This window comes from Camponotus vicinus, unplaced genomic scaffold, assembly GCF_025532165.1.
Source record: "Camponotus vicinus isolate PSW18456_S1 unplaced genomic scaffold, iyCamVici1.0 SCAF_8, whole genome shotgun sequence".
Classification (NCBI taxonomy): Eukaryota; Metazoa; Arthropoda; class Insecta; order Hymenoptera; family Formicidae; genus Camponotus; species Camponotus vicinus.
The window spans coordinates 17759615-17773868 of NW_028141980.1; the positions used below are offsets into that span (position 1 = coordinate 17759615).

At 30.1% G+C, this 14254-nt stretch overlaps 6 protein-coding genes across 9 annotated transcripts; 4 read left to right on the top strand and 2 right to left on the bottom strand.

The window, feature by feature from the left end:
• The first annotated feature begins 48 nt into the window (after positions 1-48).
• LOC145976468 (uncharacterized) lies at positions 49-1817 on the top strand. Its single transcript, XM_083107582.1, has 5 exons — positions 49-228; positions 795-914; positions 995-1126; positions 1201-1280; positions 1431-1817. Exons 1-5 carry the CDS (start codon positions 171-173, stop codon positions 1572-1574), a joined length of 534 nt encoding a protein of 177 aa, XP_082963708.1. The 5' UTR covers positions 49-170; the 3' UTR covers positions 1575-1817.
• Positions 223-4107, bottom strand: LOC145976465 (toll-interacting protein). Its single transcript, XM_083107579.1, has 6 exons — positions 3765-4107; positions 3221-3391; positions 2984-3117; positions 2672-2876; positions 2290-2457; positions 223-2208 (listed from the first exon to the last, which is right to left on the bottom strand). Exons 1-6 carry the CDS (start codon positions 3804-3806, stop codon positions 2098-2100), a joined length of 831 nt encoding a protein of 276 aa, XP_082963705.1. The 5' UTR covers positions 3807-4107; the 3' UTR covers positions 223-2097.
• A 194-nt stretch (positions 4108-4301) lies between these two features.
• On the top strand, positions 4302-6074 carry LOC145976464 (40-kDa huntingtin-associated protein). The gene is made up of 7 exons (XM_083107578.1): positions 4302-4634; positions 4724-4770; positions 4856-5058; positions 5134-5335; positions 5480-5582; positions 5654-5772; positions 5881-6074. Exons 1-7 carry the CDS (start codon positions 4549-4551, stop codon positions 6048-6050), a joined length of 930 nt encoding a protein of 309 aa, XP_082963704.1. The 5' UTR covers positions 4302-4548; the 3' UTR covers positions 6051-6074.
• Positions 6075-6212: 138 nt separating this feature from the next.
• LOC145976459 (UDP-glucose 4-epimerase) lies at positions 6213-10379 on the top strand. 3 transcript variants are annotated; one of them, XM_083107569.1, is made up of 7 exons: positions 6213-6663; positions 8486-8742; positions 8920-9033; positions 9114-9290; positions 9570-9750; positions 9861-10142; positions 10206-10379. In XM_083107569.1, the coding sequence occupies exons 2-7, from the start codon at positions 8497-8499 to the stop codon at positions 10298-10300; spliced, it is 1095 nt and encodes a 364-aa protein (XP_082963695.1). In that variant the 5' UTR covers positions 6213-6663; positions 8486-8496; the 3' UTR covers positions 10301-10379. The 3 variants fall into 3 exon arrangements, with proteins under 3 accessions (XP_082963695.1, XP_082963697.1, XP_082963696.1); XM_083107571.1 differs by having other exon boundaries at positions 8490-8742; XM_083107570.1 differs by lacking the exon at positions 6213-6663 and having other exon boundaries at positions 6680-8742.
• Positions 9523-12604, bottom strand: Mettl4 (Methyltransferase like 4). 2 transcript variants are annotated; one of them, XM_083107568.1, is made up of 8 exons: positions 12456-12604; positions 11788-12382; positions 11441-11669; positions 11305-11362; positions 10955-11129; positions 10698-10869; positions 9834-10614; positions 9523-9769 (listed from the first exon to the last, which is right to left on the bottom strand). In XM_083107568.1, exons 2-7 carry the CDS (start codon positions 12034-12036, stop codon positions 10418-10420), a joined length of 1080 nt encoding a protein of 359 aa, XP_082963694.1. In that variant the 5' UTR covers positions 12037-12382; positions 12456-12604; the 3' UTR covers positions 9523-9769; positions 9834-10417. The 2 variants fall into 2 exon arrangements, with proteins under 2 accessions (XP_082963694.1, XP_082963693.1); XM_083107567.1 differs by having other exon boundaries at positions 11305-11669.
• Positions 12319-14067, top strand: Prx6a (Peroxiredoxin 6a). The gene is made up of 5 exons (XM_083107580.1): positions 12319-12531; positions 12931-13087; positions 13240-13460; positions 13560-13632; positions 13756-14067. Exons 1-5 carry the CDS (start codon positions 12446-12448, stop codon positions 13888-13890), a joined length of 672 nt encoding a protein of 223 aa, XP_082963706.1. The 5' UTR covers positions 12319-12445; the 3' UTR covers positions 13891-14067.
• Positions 14068-14254: the final 187 nt, after the last annotated feature.

Below are 14254 nucleotides of genomic sequence, written 5' to 3' on the forward strand. Positions count from 1 at the left end.
ATATCCTTTATATTATCGTATTGTAATATTTTGCTATATTGATAACGATTCGGCAATGTGATATACTATCATTATATGATCACAATCATATTTATCAGATAAGCTCCTAATCTTTCGTAGCAACGTGAATAGTATCCGTATAACATCATTGTATCAATTAATTCATCAGAATGAAAAGGATTTATTTGATTATACTTTTGACAATTTACATCTGTAATGTGCTCTTGGGTAAGTATATTTATTTTCCTTTACAAAGTATTCGGTCTTACGTCTCGTAATATCTAATAAATACTGCGCACACTATAATAATAAAGATATAAATATCAACGCTGCGTTTTCAGGCCGTCAATATATATTTACGATATTTTTATTCAAGATTCTAACAATTATAACGACAGCAGTTTTTTAATTAGCAGATAAGAATAGATTGTAAAGAACACTGAAGTGCATATATATGCACGTACATAAAGTTTTAAGACAGGCCGCATTGTACAAGTATTGTATATATATCATACACATACATATATATATATATATATTATATATAAAAATATAGAAGAAAAATTTGATTTAATCTGTATTGTGTGTATTATAAAAAAATGTTACTTTGATATGACTATGTGGATTATAGAGAATGTGATATAAAAAAATTAGTTATAGAGAGTAATGAGGTATAAATCTATTTGATATATCTGATTTAATTTATATTTAGTTTGTCTCGTTGAATGCTTTATAAGTTTATCAATTTTCTATAGTTTCTCTTTTTTTAATCAGAATTTATTTTTATATGACAGATTCTAAAAAACCACAATGCTTCCGTTTTACATGGGTAGGTCCAAGTGAATCCAAGTGTATCAGTGAAAGAAGTTACTCAAACTATGATGAAAATATTCCTTGTATAGATCCTATATATAGTGAGTGTAATTTGAACTTTCATATTTATATTCTCATAATTATATATTAATTAGTATTCTCTGTATAATATTCCTTTTAGATGATACAAAACCAAATACAACTAAAATATGGGAAAATATAAATAAAAATCCCGGAAATTCGGATTCGAATGAATCAGTAACTGATTGTGATCTGACTTGTATAAAATATACATACATATATAATGGACTGGGTAAATATATTTTATAACAAAATAGAATATTATAGAATCCTGATCATTTGTATAAATATCAATGTTATCTGCAGTTATAAATGCCAGTCATTTCTGTGGAAAAGTCATAGAAGACCAGGCAATAGCAGTTACAACAGGCTGTTATGTTACACATGTATGTATGTGTGTGTGTGTGTGTATGTATGTGTGTATCATAAACATATATAAAATCTTCAATATTATTTTTTTTTCATAGTTATGTGACAATGATTAATTAATATTATTCGATAATGTACAGATATAATATATTGTAATATGCTTTTAGACTGAAGGATATACCATTGAAGTGTGTGCTTGTCAATCTGAAGTCAACAAAGAGCCTTGCAACTCGGCAATAAGAAATACATATTCAATTACTTTTATGGCTGTAGTTCCACTGTTTATATATAAAATTTTCAATATTCCCTGACACTTTCGGATTGTTTTATCCCTCTGATATGGATAAAATTGTACAAATTATATATATATATAACATTTATTACAATTTATATGCAATTATCAGTTAAGCGTATATCTTTTTACAATTTCATAAAATACACCAATATAATAGTGTATTTAAATTATATACAGAGATGAATAAGATCATATGTATTGTGTACTCTCACAAAATAAAAAAATAAATACTTGTATATGTAAAGAAATCAAGGAGACATTATAAACTCTGAAATAACAATATATATATATAACATATGTAACAAAAGTTATTAATATTAAAACACAATAAGAACATTATATTAATGTTATATTAAAAGTAATATGCTGCTTCAAAACGATATCATTTCATATACTCAAATAATATACTCTAATCTTAATTATTACGTATGGAAGTATTACAAATTAGATTTTCGTATATTATATTCCAAAGAAATACTTATCAACAAAAGGTATATGATAAAATTACATATGGCAAACTGTGTAAAAAAAATTGAGGCTTATTCACACATTTGAAGCAACGAATTAATTGTAACGTCTTTTTTTCCCTGATTAGCATCATATACTGATTTAATAACTTCTTTATCAACATTTGGAAACATTTCTGCAATCTGCAAAGTATGGTTAAATTATGTGTATACATAACAAAAAAGGAGCATTAGATAAAATTACTATGATATATATTAAAATACCTGTTTCAATTCAACCTCAGCATTTGGCAAAGAACTTGGTATAGCTGCTGGTGTAGCAATAGCTGGAGGTGCTGTATAAACATTTACTGGAGCATATGGCATTCCAAACATTGTTGTAGAAGGAACCATCATTATTGAAGAGGAACCCATATATGGATGAGATTTATTCTACAGTACACAAGCGTTTACCGAAAAAAATAAATAAAATATTTGAGTAAGATTCTAAAATAATTCCTTAATAATATTAAATATTAATATTACAACCATGCAGATTACAATGATAAATTTTAAATTTAATTCCAGACAATCTATTACTTTAAATATACAAAATCAATGATATAAATATAATTAATATAAGATGTATGATATTCATTGTTTGTACCGTGTAACTGAAAACTAAATTGATCATGCCTTCCTGATTCTCTCCCTGCTTTCCACTAAGCATGTACCAGTCTTCGTGCGTTTCTCCCTTCTGAATAACTTGTGCTGGAATTTCTATGTGACCCCATGCAATTAATTCGTCCATTACGAAAGAACACTCATCATAAATTTCTATGTATATTTGATTAACTCCAGGTGGAAGAAGGCTACAATAAAATAAATATTGGAAAATTTATGGCAGATAGATATATCTTGAAATATAATATCTTGAAATATAATATCTTGAAAATATAATATGTATATGTATTCTCACCATTGAATCACCTTGTTCCAATGTGGATTTTTTCCACCATTTGAATCTGTATGTGTCTCATATACTGAATGTCCTACTCGTAATCTTACATAAGGGTCCATCCTTGTCATTCCATAATTTTTTACTAATTTGGCCTAGGAAAAATGATTTCTTAATATGAGAAGATACAGGTTCTTGCAATATTGATTCATTTAAATCAATTACTAATAGATGCATCTCAAGTATATAAGAGATTACCTGAGATATTGTTACACTAAGCCTGCCAACTCGTGGATCGTGAGTTACTGGCATACTTTGCATCTGCTGTTGGAGAGCTAGAGCGGCTTGTTGATCCGCTGCTTCTTGCTGCAACTGTGCATTGCGTTCTTCTATTCTCAAGAAACTATCTGGTAGTGGTCCCACAAAAGCCTAGAAATAGATAAAAATAAAAAAATTGTATATAAAAAATATGAGAAAGACATACAAATGAAAAACTTAGAAAAATATGTATGAAAATTTAATAATTGTAAATATACAGCTATAATATCGTTATGCATTTTGATGACGTTTCTATATGTGAACAGAGTTGTAGTAACATATTGTATAATTAATGTTTCTTTTTTTGCATTTTAAATAATGTAATTAAATATTAAAAAGCAAGTTAAAATGCATTCAGGTACATGTGTCAAGATTCATCTAATGTATTTATGTAGACGCGTAATGTAATAACGTATGTAGAATCGCGGAACATTTGTAGCGCTTCTAATTATATTGCGTTTGATAAACGAGAGCTTGCATATACCCGTTTCTTCCAATCCTCGTGCAGAGGTCTGTCCGTGTCCATGATGAAAAAAGGTATTTAAAAAAATAAGATATTATCTCTCCCACTGAGATCCTAATCACGATTGACGTTCTGCATGCGGAATTTCTCCAAAATTCGTCGAATACGTCAAATCACGCAACATGCATTATCCGGAATGTTTACTGATCGACTGTGCGCATGCAGCTGTCAGTGTTGGATCATGGTGTAAAAAGCGCAAGTCTATCCTCGTTTCTTCGGGATGCATACGAGTCGCCAATCAGATATCGCTTACGAACGCTGAAGAGCAACATGGTCGCCAATATTAGGTGCTTTCCATTTACATCAAAACTCAGATAAATCTCACTTCTGTCTTTCTTCAACATTCATGTTAAAGAAAGACAGAAGTGAGATTTATCTGAGTTTTGATGTAAATGGAAAGCACCTATTAACGAACAGATTAGTTCGCCAGTGTTAACAATATGGCGTATCTTACATTTCTACGTCTCTAGCTATTTTCTAATTTATGACATGAATCTGACAAAGAAATATCGTCGGTATTGCAGATCGCTCCTGTAATCTGTATTTGCATACAGTATATTTTCACGATTGTTTATCTTAATTGTTTCACACATTGTCGACGAAAATAATGGAAAATGAAAATAAAATTATATTCTTAATTGTATAATCAATAGAGGAAATTCTCTGACAGAAAAGTCTATGTCGAATTGTTATAGATCATAAATGTCAAATATTATTATTATTAATTTAATATTTAAATTAAGATATGGCCCATATTAATCAAGACCAAGGAATAGGAGAACATGTAGACTTTTTAACAAAATTTCACAATATTTCGAATAAATTAAAAAAGTAAGTTCTTTAAAATATTTGTATAATTAGAAACTTTTATACTACATATGATTTTTCTTTTATTTAATAAATATTTATCTTAATTTTAGACGCTTTCTGAGAAAGCCAAACGTCTCAGAGGCATGCGATCAATTTAGTGAGTCAAATTTATTATAGTATATATCCACATAAATTTTTAATATCAGTAAAACAATATATAAAATGGAAATTCTTGTTTTTAGATGCCTTAGCCACTGAATGTGAACAGAAAGAATTGTGGCAATATGCAGGTTTATGTTGGTTGGCAGCTGCTAGATGTCAAGGTACTTTAGAAAATGCCTCTTCTGAAATAAATCTACTGATAAAAGCAGGAAGACAATTTCTCATAGCTGACAAGAAAGATAACGACATAGGATGTCCCTCTATAGGCCATGAAAATATACAGGTATTTGTATGAATATAAATTTACTAATACAGATATAAAAAAAAATAAGAACTACAAATATTTCTCATATTCTAGGCAGCTGTAAATTGTTTTGGTCATTCTATGGCAAGATGCAGCAGCCAACCAGGATTTAACACAATTTCTGCAGGTCTATCAGTAGAATTAGCATTAGCATTGGGTCCAGGTCCTGCTGGCATTCAACAGTTACGGAAAGCAATTGATATATTTCCCACATCAAAAGCTATTAATACTTTAGTGACATTTCATATAAGCCAAGGTTGGTTATTCTCATATTTTTTGTATGTATTTACATTTTTGTTATTATCTTATATTAAATAATAAGTAACTATAAATAAATAAATAAATGTATAAATATATATATGTATATATAATAGTATTTCATATTACTTTATTTTCACAGGAGATTATGTAGCTGCACTACAAATCCTTAATGAATTTGTAGAATTTGCAGAAGCTTGTATTGTGGCTGGTGCCAGAGGGAATTACAATGCTATTCTACATAGGTAATAATTGTAATAATGTTTTGTAAAAGCTATAGTAGTTAAAAATATATAGTAAAATCGATAATTGATAGGTGCGAGGTAATGCGGGTCCTTTTACTACTCATTCTTCAGCCATCGCCACAGAGACTAACACCCTCTCTTGCTCAAGTTCTAGAAAAATATGCATGGGCTGAAGAAAATGTGAATAATAGTATGGATCACATATGAATTTAGCTATTTCAAACTTTATAAGAATATTAATATGTACATAATAATACATTTAAAATTATTAAATTAAAATTTTTTTCGTTTTGTCCAGGTCTCAATATGAGCGAGGATGAATTATTATTACTACAATCCCTGGTATTAGCATGTCAATCTCACGATCATCAAGCGGTATTGGAACTCGAGAGCGAATTGTATCCTTACTTTGACACGGAGCAAAAGGAATTATTACATAAATTGATACAAGTATTATCGACGCAGTAAATATATATGACAATGAGACCACGAGACGTGCGATTAATTTTTGCCTAAAATTTCATTCACCATAGACTCTTCTGTAATTTTGTCCTACTGTATAGTCTATCAAGATAAAAAATTGGGATATATTCGTTCAAGAAACGAATGTAAAGGAGGCCTCGTCGTTTTTCTTTCATTTCTATGCGATTACATTATTATTTGCTTCAAAACAGGTTCCTGTTTAAGCTATTGCACAACTGAAATGACGTTGATGAGATGAGCTGCGCTTTTACTAATCCAGTAATAGTTGCAAAAAGCGAATAGGTTGCTTCTTGTGATCTCGTTCGCAGTAGCAAGAGCGGCGCGCGATGTGAAAGGAGGAGGAACTTTTTAGATGGAATGAACGATTGCAACGGAGCGCGAGGCTGGAAGGAAGGACGTAGGACGTATAGTGCGTGCCGGTATGGCATCGTGGAGGAGGGGATGTCTCGCGCGTCCCACGATATACTAAGGTCTTCTGTTCCACGACTGCTATTCAAGACGGAGCCTCGCAGTCATCGCGCGAAAGTGCCTCCGGAGTCCTTCAGATCGGAATAGATTGTGTTCCATTAAATTGTTTAATCTTAAGTTCTGCATCGAGGTAACAATTTCTTCATTCTATTCGATATTCTCTCGACTAATTTTTTCGATCTTGTAACATACAAAAGCAAATATAAATCATAAAAATTCATCGAGGTGTTTTCGTAACGATGCGTCGATTTTTTTTATTGACTTGAAGAAGGCTTTTCGAGCGCAAACTATCTCTTATAATCGGAGTGAAAATAAATTTCAAGGACGTCGATTCATTTCTCAATGTAAAAGTCAAGGTTTATATAGAAAGAGACTCATTTTCAAGTTGCATTTTAAATGAAATGATTATTAATCAAATGTGAGCAAATTAAGCTGCAGCTGTATTTTATTATTTAATTTTATTTCATCAAAGATTTCATCAAAGATATTTTCTATGAATTTATTTAAATATATATCACAGTATAGATTATAAAGCAAGTGATTTATTACAAGTAAAAATTTAGTGCAAATAAAAAAAGATTTATATCTATAAAAAAAAGAATAGAATTTGATTTTTAAAATTGGGAACTTAAATACTTAAATTTTTTTAATGTCTTACGGATTATACGAGACTATAGTCCAGACAGTATAGTTCTATTGAAAGCGTGTCCGGCGAAACTTTTATACGAAAATTGTTAGACGGGAAATTCCAACGGGAATCGGTAAAGGAACTCTTTTTCGAAGAAAGCTGTGTCTGCTTTGTAGAAAAAATTCAATTGTTGTTTGATCTTCATAACAGAAAAATTTTCGCGAGTACATACGCATCGCGATTCGAAGCCGTGTTTCTCTGTACATCCGAAAAAACCGAAAATGTTGCACCTGCTACGCGGCTGTTAAGTGAAGACATGAGAAGACCTAAGTGCAAATAAATATATGTAATATAATATATGAAATATATCATATGTAAATAAATCGCTACTTAAAGATGCTTTAGAGTGTCAGGCAATTATTGATAATTGAAAGCAACTGCACAAAATTATTAAATATTTAATAATAAATTATTAAATAGTAATTATTTAATATATTAATAAAGCATCAGAGTTTTAATCAAGTAATATATGTGTATTTTTTCCAATTCAATGTAATAAATTATTTTTGAATTATGTCGAATACCTTCTTATCAAATAGATAATCGTGAATATTTGAATATGTGTACTTTATTTAAATATACTAAAGATATATTTTCAAAGTTGAATGTGTCTGCAGCGATTGTGTAACTTTGAATATCATTGTATGTTTTCACTACAAAAATTTGATTATAAACTTAATAAATTGAACATTCTAGTCTGAGTGTATTTGGAAATATACGAGAGTTCGTACACATTTATAATTATATACATCTTGTATTGTCTGGATTACTTGTCTTGCATAATTCGTGAGATATTTAAAAAATTTAAATATTTAAATTTATTTTTCTAATTAAAAAAATGTATTTATTTTTCCAATTTAAAAAATAAAATCCTTATTTTTTAAGTAAATGCAAAAATATTCTTTTGTAAATTTGCTGTACGCGCGTTCTTTCCATTCCTTTTTATCACCGAGACACTAAGATATACCGCTACAGTGATTTACCACGTGTTTCGACGACCTTGAACTCTGTTTGCTCACTTGTACGAAGGTGAATGCCCCAAGCACCTGCACTCTTCGACTTGCAAGTATACATTTATATATGGCTAAAGGTCTGGCCTGTGCGTACCCCTTTGAGAGAGTTTGAAGATCGTTTATCTACTTAAAAAGTTTATTTACAAGAGAGATCAATTTATGTTACAAATATTCATTGCATTTATATAAAGCGTACTTACAAAAAAGTATTGCGAAAAATCCGATAATTAAAAATTCAATTTTCTGTCTAGTCAGAAAAAAAATGACCGGAGATTGGAAAACCATTTTCGTAACTGGAGGCGCCGGTTACATCGGCAGTCATTGCATCGTCGAGCTCTTGGAGTGCGGATACGACGTGGTGGCAATAGACAATTTCGCAAATAGCGTTACGGAAACCGATGGCGAATCCGCGGCGCTCAAGAGAGTTGAGCAAATAACAGGGAAGAAGGTCACGTTTTATAACTGCGATCTGCTCGACAGAGAGAAGCTTGAGACAGTCTTTAATAGGGTATATCATTCGTTAACATTATTTTGTATTATATATATGTATATATTCCATTTTTTAATCATGATTATTTTTTATTATATTTGTTACAATTGCATAAATGCTTCTGAACAAGTTAAAAGAGCGATAATCACTCTTTTTAGATCATGTGTGTTAAAGAGAGTAATTTGTCATTTTCAGTACAAAATAGACTGTGTAATACACTTTGCGGCTATCAAAGCCGTCGGCGAATCGATGCAAGTTCCGCTTCATTACTACCGGAATAATATAATAGGAGCTATTAATTTGCTGGAGGTATAAGAAAAGAATATATTACACGCATTTTGAGTCATCTCTTCGAATAATCTAATACACGTCGGCCTTTTTATTTACAGGTAATGAAAGCAGCTGGCTGTTTTCAGCTTGTATTCAGCAGCTCTTGTACAGTTTACGGCGAACCTACAGAATTGCCTATCACGGAGGAACACGAAACTGGTAATATCACCAATGTTTACGGCCGGACAAAATATTTTATCGAAGAGATGTTGAAGGATATCTCTAGAGCTGAAAAGGTTCGTATGCATAAAAAATATTAAATTTATTCTTTTTCCTATTTATACGATCAATTTACTCTTTCTCCTATTTATACAATCAAAGATAAAAATTTACCTATGTAAAGTATTAATATAATTATATATAAATATATAAAAATTTACCTCAGAATATGTAAATCAAATTTTGTTCTTTTTTTATTTCTCTCTCCAGGAGAAATTATATAAGACTTAAAGTGTTAGACTTTATGCATAATTTTTGTGGAGATTTTATTTTATTTTATTTTTTTTGTTTAACAGAATTGGAATATTGTATCACTAAGATACTTCAATCCAGTCGGTGCTCACTCCAGCGGATTAATCGGCGAAGATCCAACGAAACCGTTTACAAATTTGATGCCGTATATTGCTCAAGTTGCTTCGAGACACAAGCCGGAACTGATTATATTCGGTGGCGATTATGCCACGAACGACGGTACAGGTAATATATCATCTTGATTCTAATATGAAATAAATATAGGTATATAATTTAAGATTCAATCCATGCATAAAACATAATATTACCTCGCGCTTTATATTCTTTCTTGATAGGTGTTCGCGATTACATCCACGTTATGGATCTAGCAGCAGGGCACGTGGCAGCGTTAAACGCCTTACACAAACAGCATCTGAGACTAAAAATCTATAATTTGGGTACCGGCAATGGCGTCACTGTATTGGAATTGATAAAAACATTTGAAAAAGTCACTGGCACTACTGTGCCATACGTTATAAAAGAAAGAAGAGAAGGCGATATCGTTTCCATGTATGCTAATACAGATTTGGCGAAAAAAGAATTAGGATGGACAACAAAATACAACGTTGAGCAAATGTGTAAGTAATGTAAAATTTTAGTTCAACAATCTCAATATGTCTAATAAATGACAATAAATACAGGTCAAGATTTTTGGAGGTGGCAAGTGATGAATCCACATGGTTATCGAACTTCAATAAAGAATGGAATTAATGAACATCTGAATAATGCATCATAACAATAAGTTGTATCAAAGAACTTATGCAAATAGTTTATATAATAAAGGATCCATACACGTTTTGTCTATAAATTACATATTTATAATGTCTATAGCTTTTTGTCTTACATTTTACAATTAATTTTTACTCTCGTTCTCGCTTCTTTCACCGTCATCATCACTTTCAGCTTTGTTATTTTCATCCAGAATTTCATAGAGTGATAAATGTTGAAATTTTAGAATTTCCAGACCCCAACTTGTCCATCCAGGCAATAGATATCTTGCAAAAATTTCTAAACATTTTGGCTCATTTGGGAGATAATCCTTTATGATTTCTAAGCATATAAGTAAAGTTTTTATCGCAACAGTTTGTTAAAAATATTATATTGATTATATTTTTTAATTTTTATATTCATACCTGTGAGAGGTGGTTTGTGAGAATGCACTGCACTAGGTATGCTGATCATTAGTTTCCCATCAGGAATATTCACTTTGTCTTCCTCTAATGCAGATCCTAATATTAGTAATTCAAAAGGTTGCTTTCCAGGTGCCAAGTTAAAGTTACATATTGTGTCACCTGCCTGTGTTACCTAAAGTGATAATTGTGTTATATAATGTTGTATTGAATATTTACTGTTGCATTATGTCAAATTGTTTATAAAAGACATTGCTTACTTTAATCCAATACCATTTAGCTCTATAAGTAATACCCCAGGATGGAAATATCTCATTAAAGATACTATTTAAATGATTAGAAGAATTAGTGCACCATATAGCCACAATACCATTTGAATGTAATAATTTTCTTATTGGTATCTTAATTAATTCCTCATTGTACATCATTTTGTAACTACAAAAGAGCAACAGTATACAAACATTTCACATTTTATGCAATCAAAAGTTACATTTTATTATTATTTCTTCTCATTTAAGACAAATTAAATTTAATATAAAAGTTGCACTCTTTTTACATAACTAAAATTTTATTTTTCTATCGATTTATGAAATCTAATATATATAATCACCTAGCTTCAGCGCATTTTATTTTTTTTCTTCTGATTGACTTGTTCCACCAAGGTGGATCTAATAATATAAAATCATATTGATTGTTCAGTTCTATCTTTTTATCTATATCTCTCACATCATAGCAATAAAATGTACATTTTTTTGGGAATACATATTTCTTATTGTGAACCTCAGATATGATAGCATTATTCGTATCATTGGATCCGTACAAATTCTCATCTTTGAAACAATAGGTATCCTGATAAAATTTCTGTGATGCCAAACGTGCAGCTTCATTGTTATCCAAAGATGTATTCTTGTTAAAAAGTCCTTTGGTTCTTGCAGTAGATATTATTGCATTGAATTTTTGTTTAACATGATCGACCTGTTATAAGATATTACTTGAGATATCATAAACCGAAAATATAATTCTTATGCCATAAAAGTCCTAATTTAATAAAAAAATCCATATAATATAGAAATTATTTTTTTTTTAAACCTACTTCTTCCAAGTCTCTTTCTGGCAATAATTGTGAACGCTTCCTCTTTTTCTTACTATGCGGTACAGCTTCATCCTGAACAGTTTGTGTAATTTGATTTGGCCTCAAGTATTGAGAATTAATCTCGAATATCATTTTGTTGAAGATCAAAGCGCAAAATCTACCCTCGTTCAAGACTTCCTTATATATCTCATCGAGATATTGCAAGTGAGATATAATCCAGCCTTCTTCACTGGTAAGAAGAATACTCATACTTGACCTCAAAAGATGATTTACTGTCGTATATAAATACGCGCAGTATTTATTATCGATTTTTTACAAAATCATTCTATGTGTTCAATTTATATGTCAAATAGTCTAATAACTCTATCTCGTATTGCATGTGTCAATCATGTACATACGAGGAGAATATAATTATCTATACACATATTGTACATCAGGGATTTTTCATTCGGAAAATCTGCATAATGTGCATTGTGCATGCAAATTCAATTCTATGATATTATTGGTCGCCATTTGCCGGCATTTTACTCGCTCCAATAACACCGCTTGTTATTATCATTCAACAATCTTGCTCTCTCCTCCTTCGAGGAATATCCTGTTGACAGAAGACGGAAATTACATATTTTTTTATAATAAAAAAGCATATTTTTAACGCGCTATGGTCTTACTGGGCGAAATATTTCCGGATTTTACAGCGGATACGCAGTTAGGAACGATTAAACTTCACGAGTGGCTGGGCGATTCGTAAATATCTTGCAATATTATAACCTAAACTCTTTAGCTCTATTTGTGGAAAACATTGATTAGTAGTATATACATATGCGAATGTATACATATACACATATATATGTATCTAGATATACTTTATTATAAATATTCGCACACCCCATTTTTTATTTGTTATTAATGATTATATTTAGTTTGCAATAATTTGTCATATGGTGTTTAATAAATTAAGCTAAATGCACTTTTTACACATATATATATAATTTTTCCAGAAATTATATAGAGACTTTACTTTACATTTTTATTCATGATAAATTATCACTTGTATCACAAGCAAATTATGTAGCTGATAAGTTACATTAATCTGTTTTGAATGTGATTTTATGTATGTGATATTTCTCCCCTCATTGAAAATAGGTGGGGCATCTTATTTTCTCATCCCAATGATTTCACACCAGTCTGTACAACTGAATTGGCACGGGTAGCAAAATTAATGCCCGAATTTAAGAGATTAGGAGTGAAAATAATTGCATTATCCTGCAACTCTGTTGAATCTCATCGTAAATGGATAAAGGTTTGCATAATCTTCTTGAATAATTATAATGTTTAAGACCTTTAAATAGTACATAATTTAATCGTATTTAACATTAGATTTATAAGAGAAACCATAGAACATATTAATATTCAAAGACAGAAGACATACACATACATATACTTATTCTACAGGATATTCAAAGTTATGGCGAGATAACAGATGAGGAATTTCCATATCCAATAATAGAAGATCAAACTAGGAAGCTTGCTACATCATTGGGAATGTTGGACCCTGCTGAAATAGACAATCGGACTGGATTACCCATGTCGGCACGAGCTGTGTTTATAATTGATCCAGTTAAGAAGATGCGATTATCAATTTTATATCCAGCTACTACTGGTCGCAATTTTGAGTAAGAATTATCATGCTTTATTTTATATGAAACAAAAATTGCAATGAATAAAAAATTTTTTGTATAAAGCTCTATTCAATTTTATTTCTTGATTTACAGTGAAATAATAAGGGTGATTGAATCTCTTCAGCTTACAGAGAAGTACAAAGTAGCAACTCCTGTAGATTGGAAGGTTTTAAAAAAAATTTTCTTATTCTTTTTTTATCAAAGATATTAATTTTTCATAATTAAGCTATTGAATGAGACATTATTACGGAAGCTTATTGATAATGATTAAATTTTTCCAACATTTCAGAAAGGAGGCGATGTAATGATCGATCCGAGTGTATCGGACAGTGAAGCCAAAGCATCTTACAATGATATTAAAACTGTGATGTTGCCCTCTGGCAAAACGTACCTGCGTATTGTGCCACAACCTATAGACGCATAAAAAGATAATTTCTTATATATTTAAGAAAAAAAGTTTAATTAAAATTCAAAATAAATCTCTGCAAAAAAATCATATTTCATCAATCATTATTACGTACAATAATCATTTATTGTATAATATATTATACTATTATACAATAATCATTTGAATAAATATTTCTTTCATTGTTGTTTTCTATTACGTATGAAATAAATCAATGTATTTTTTTTTCATAATCATATTATGTTAATTATGTAATCATTATTGATGTATGCTCTGTATGTATTTAACATTTTTTCTAAAAAAAAAAAAAAAAAACTTAAGGAAAGTATTCCTTAAAATGATTTTTTAAAAAACGTGACAATTTTTTACATGTAAAAAAAAT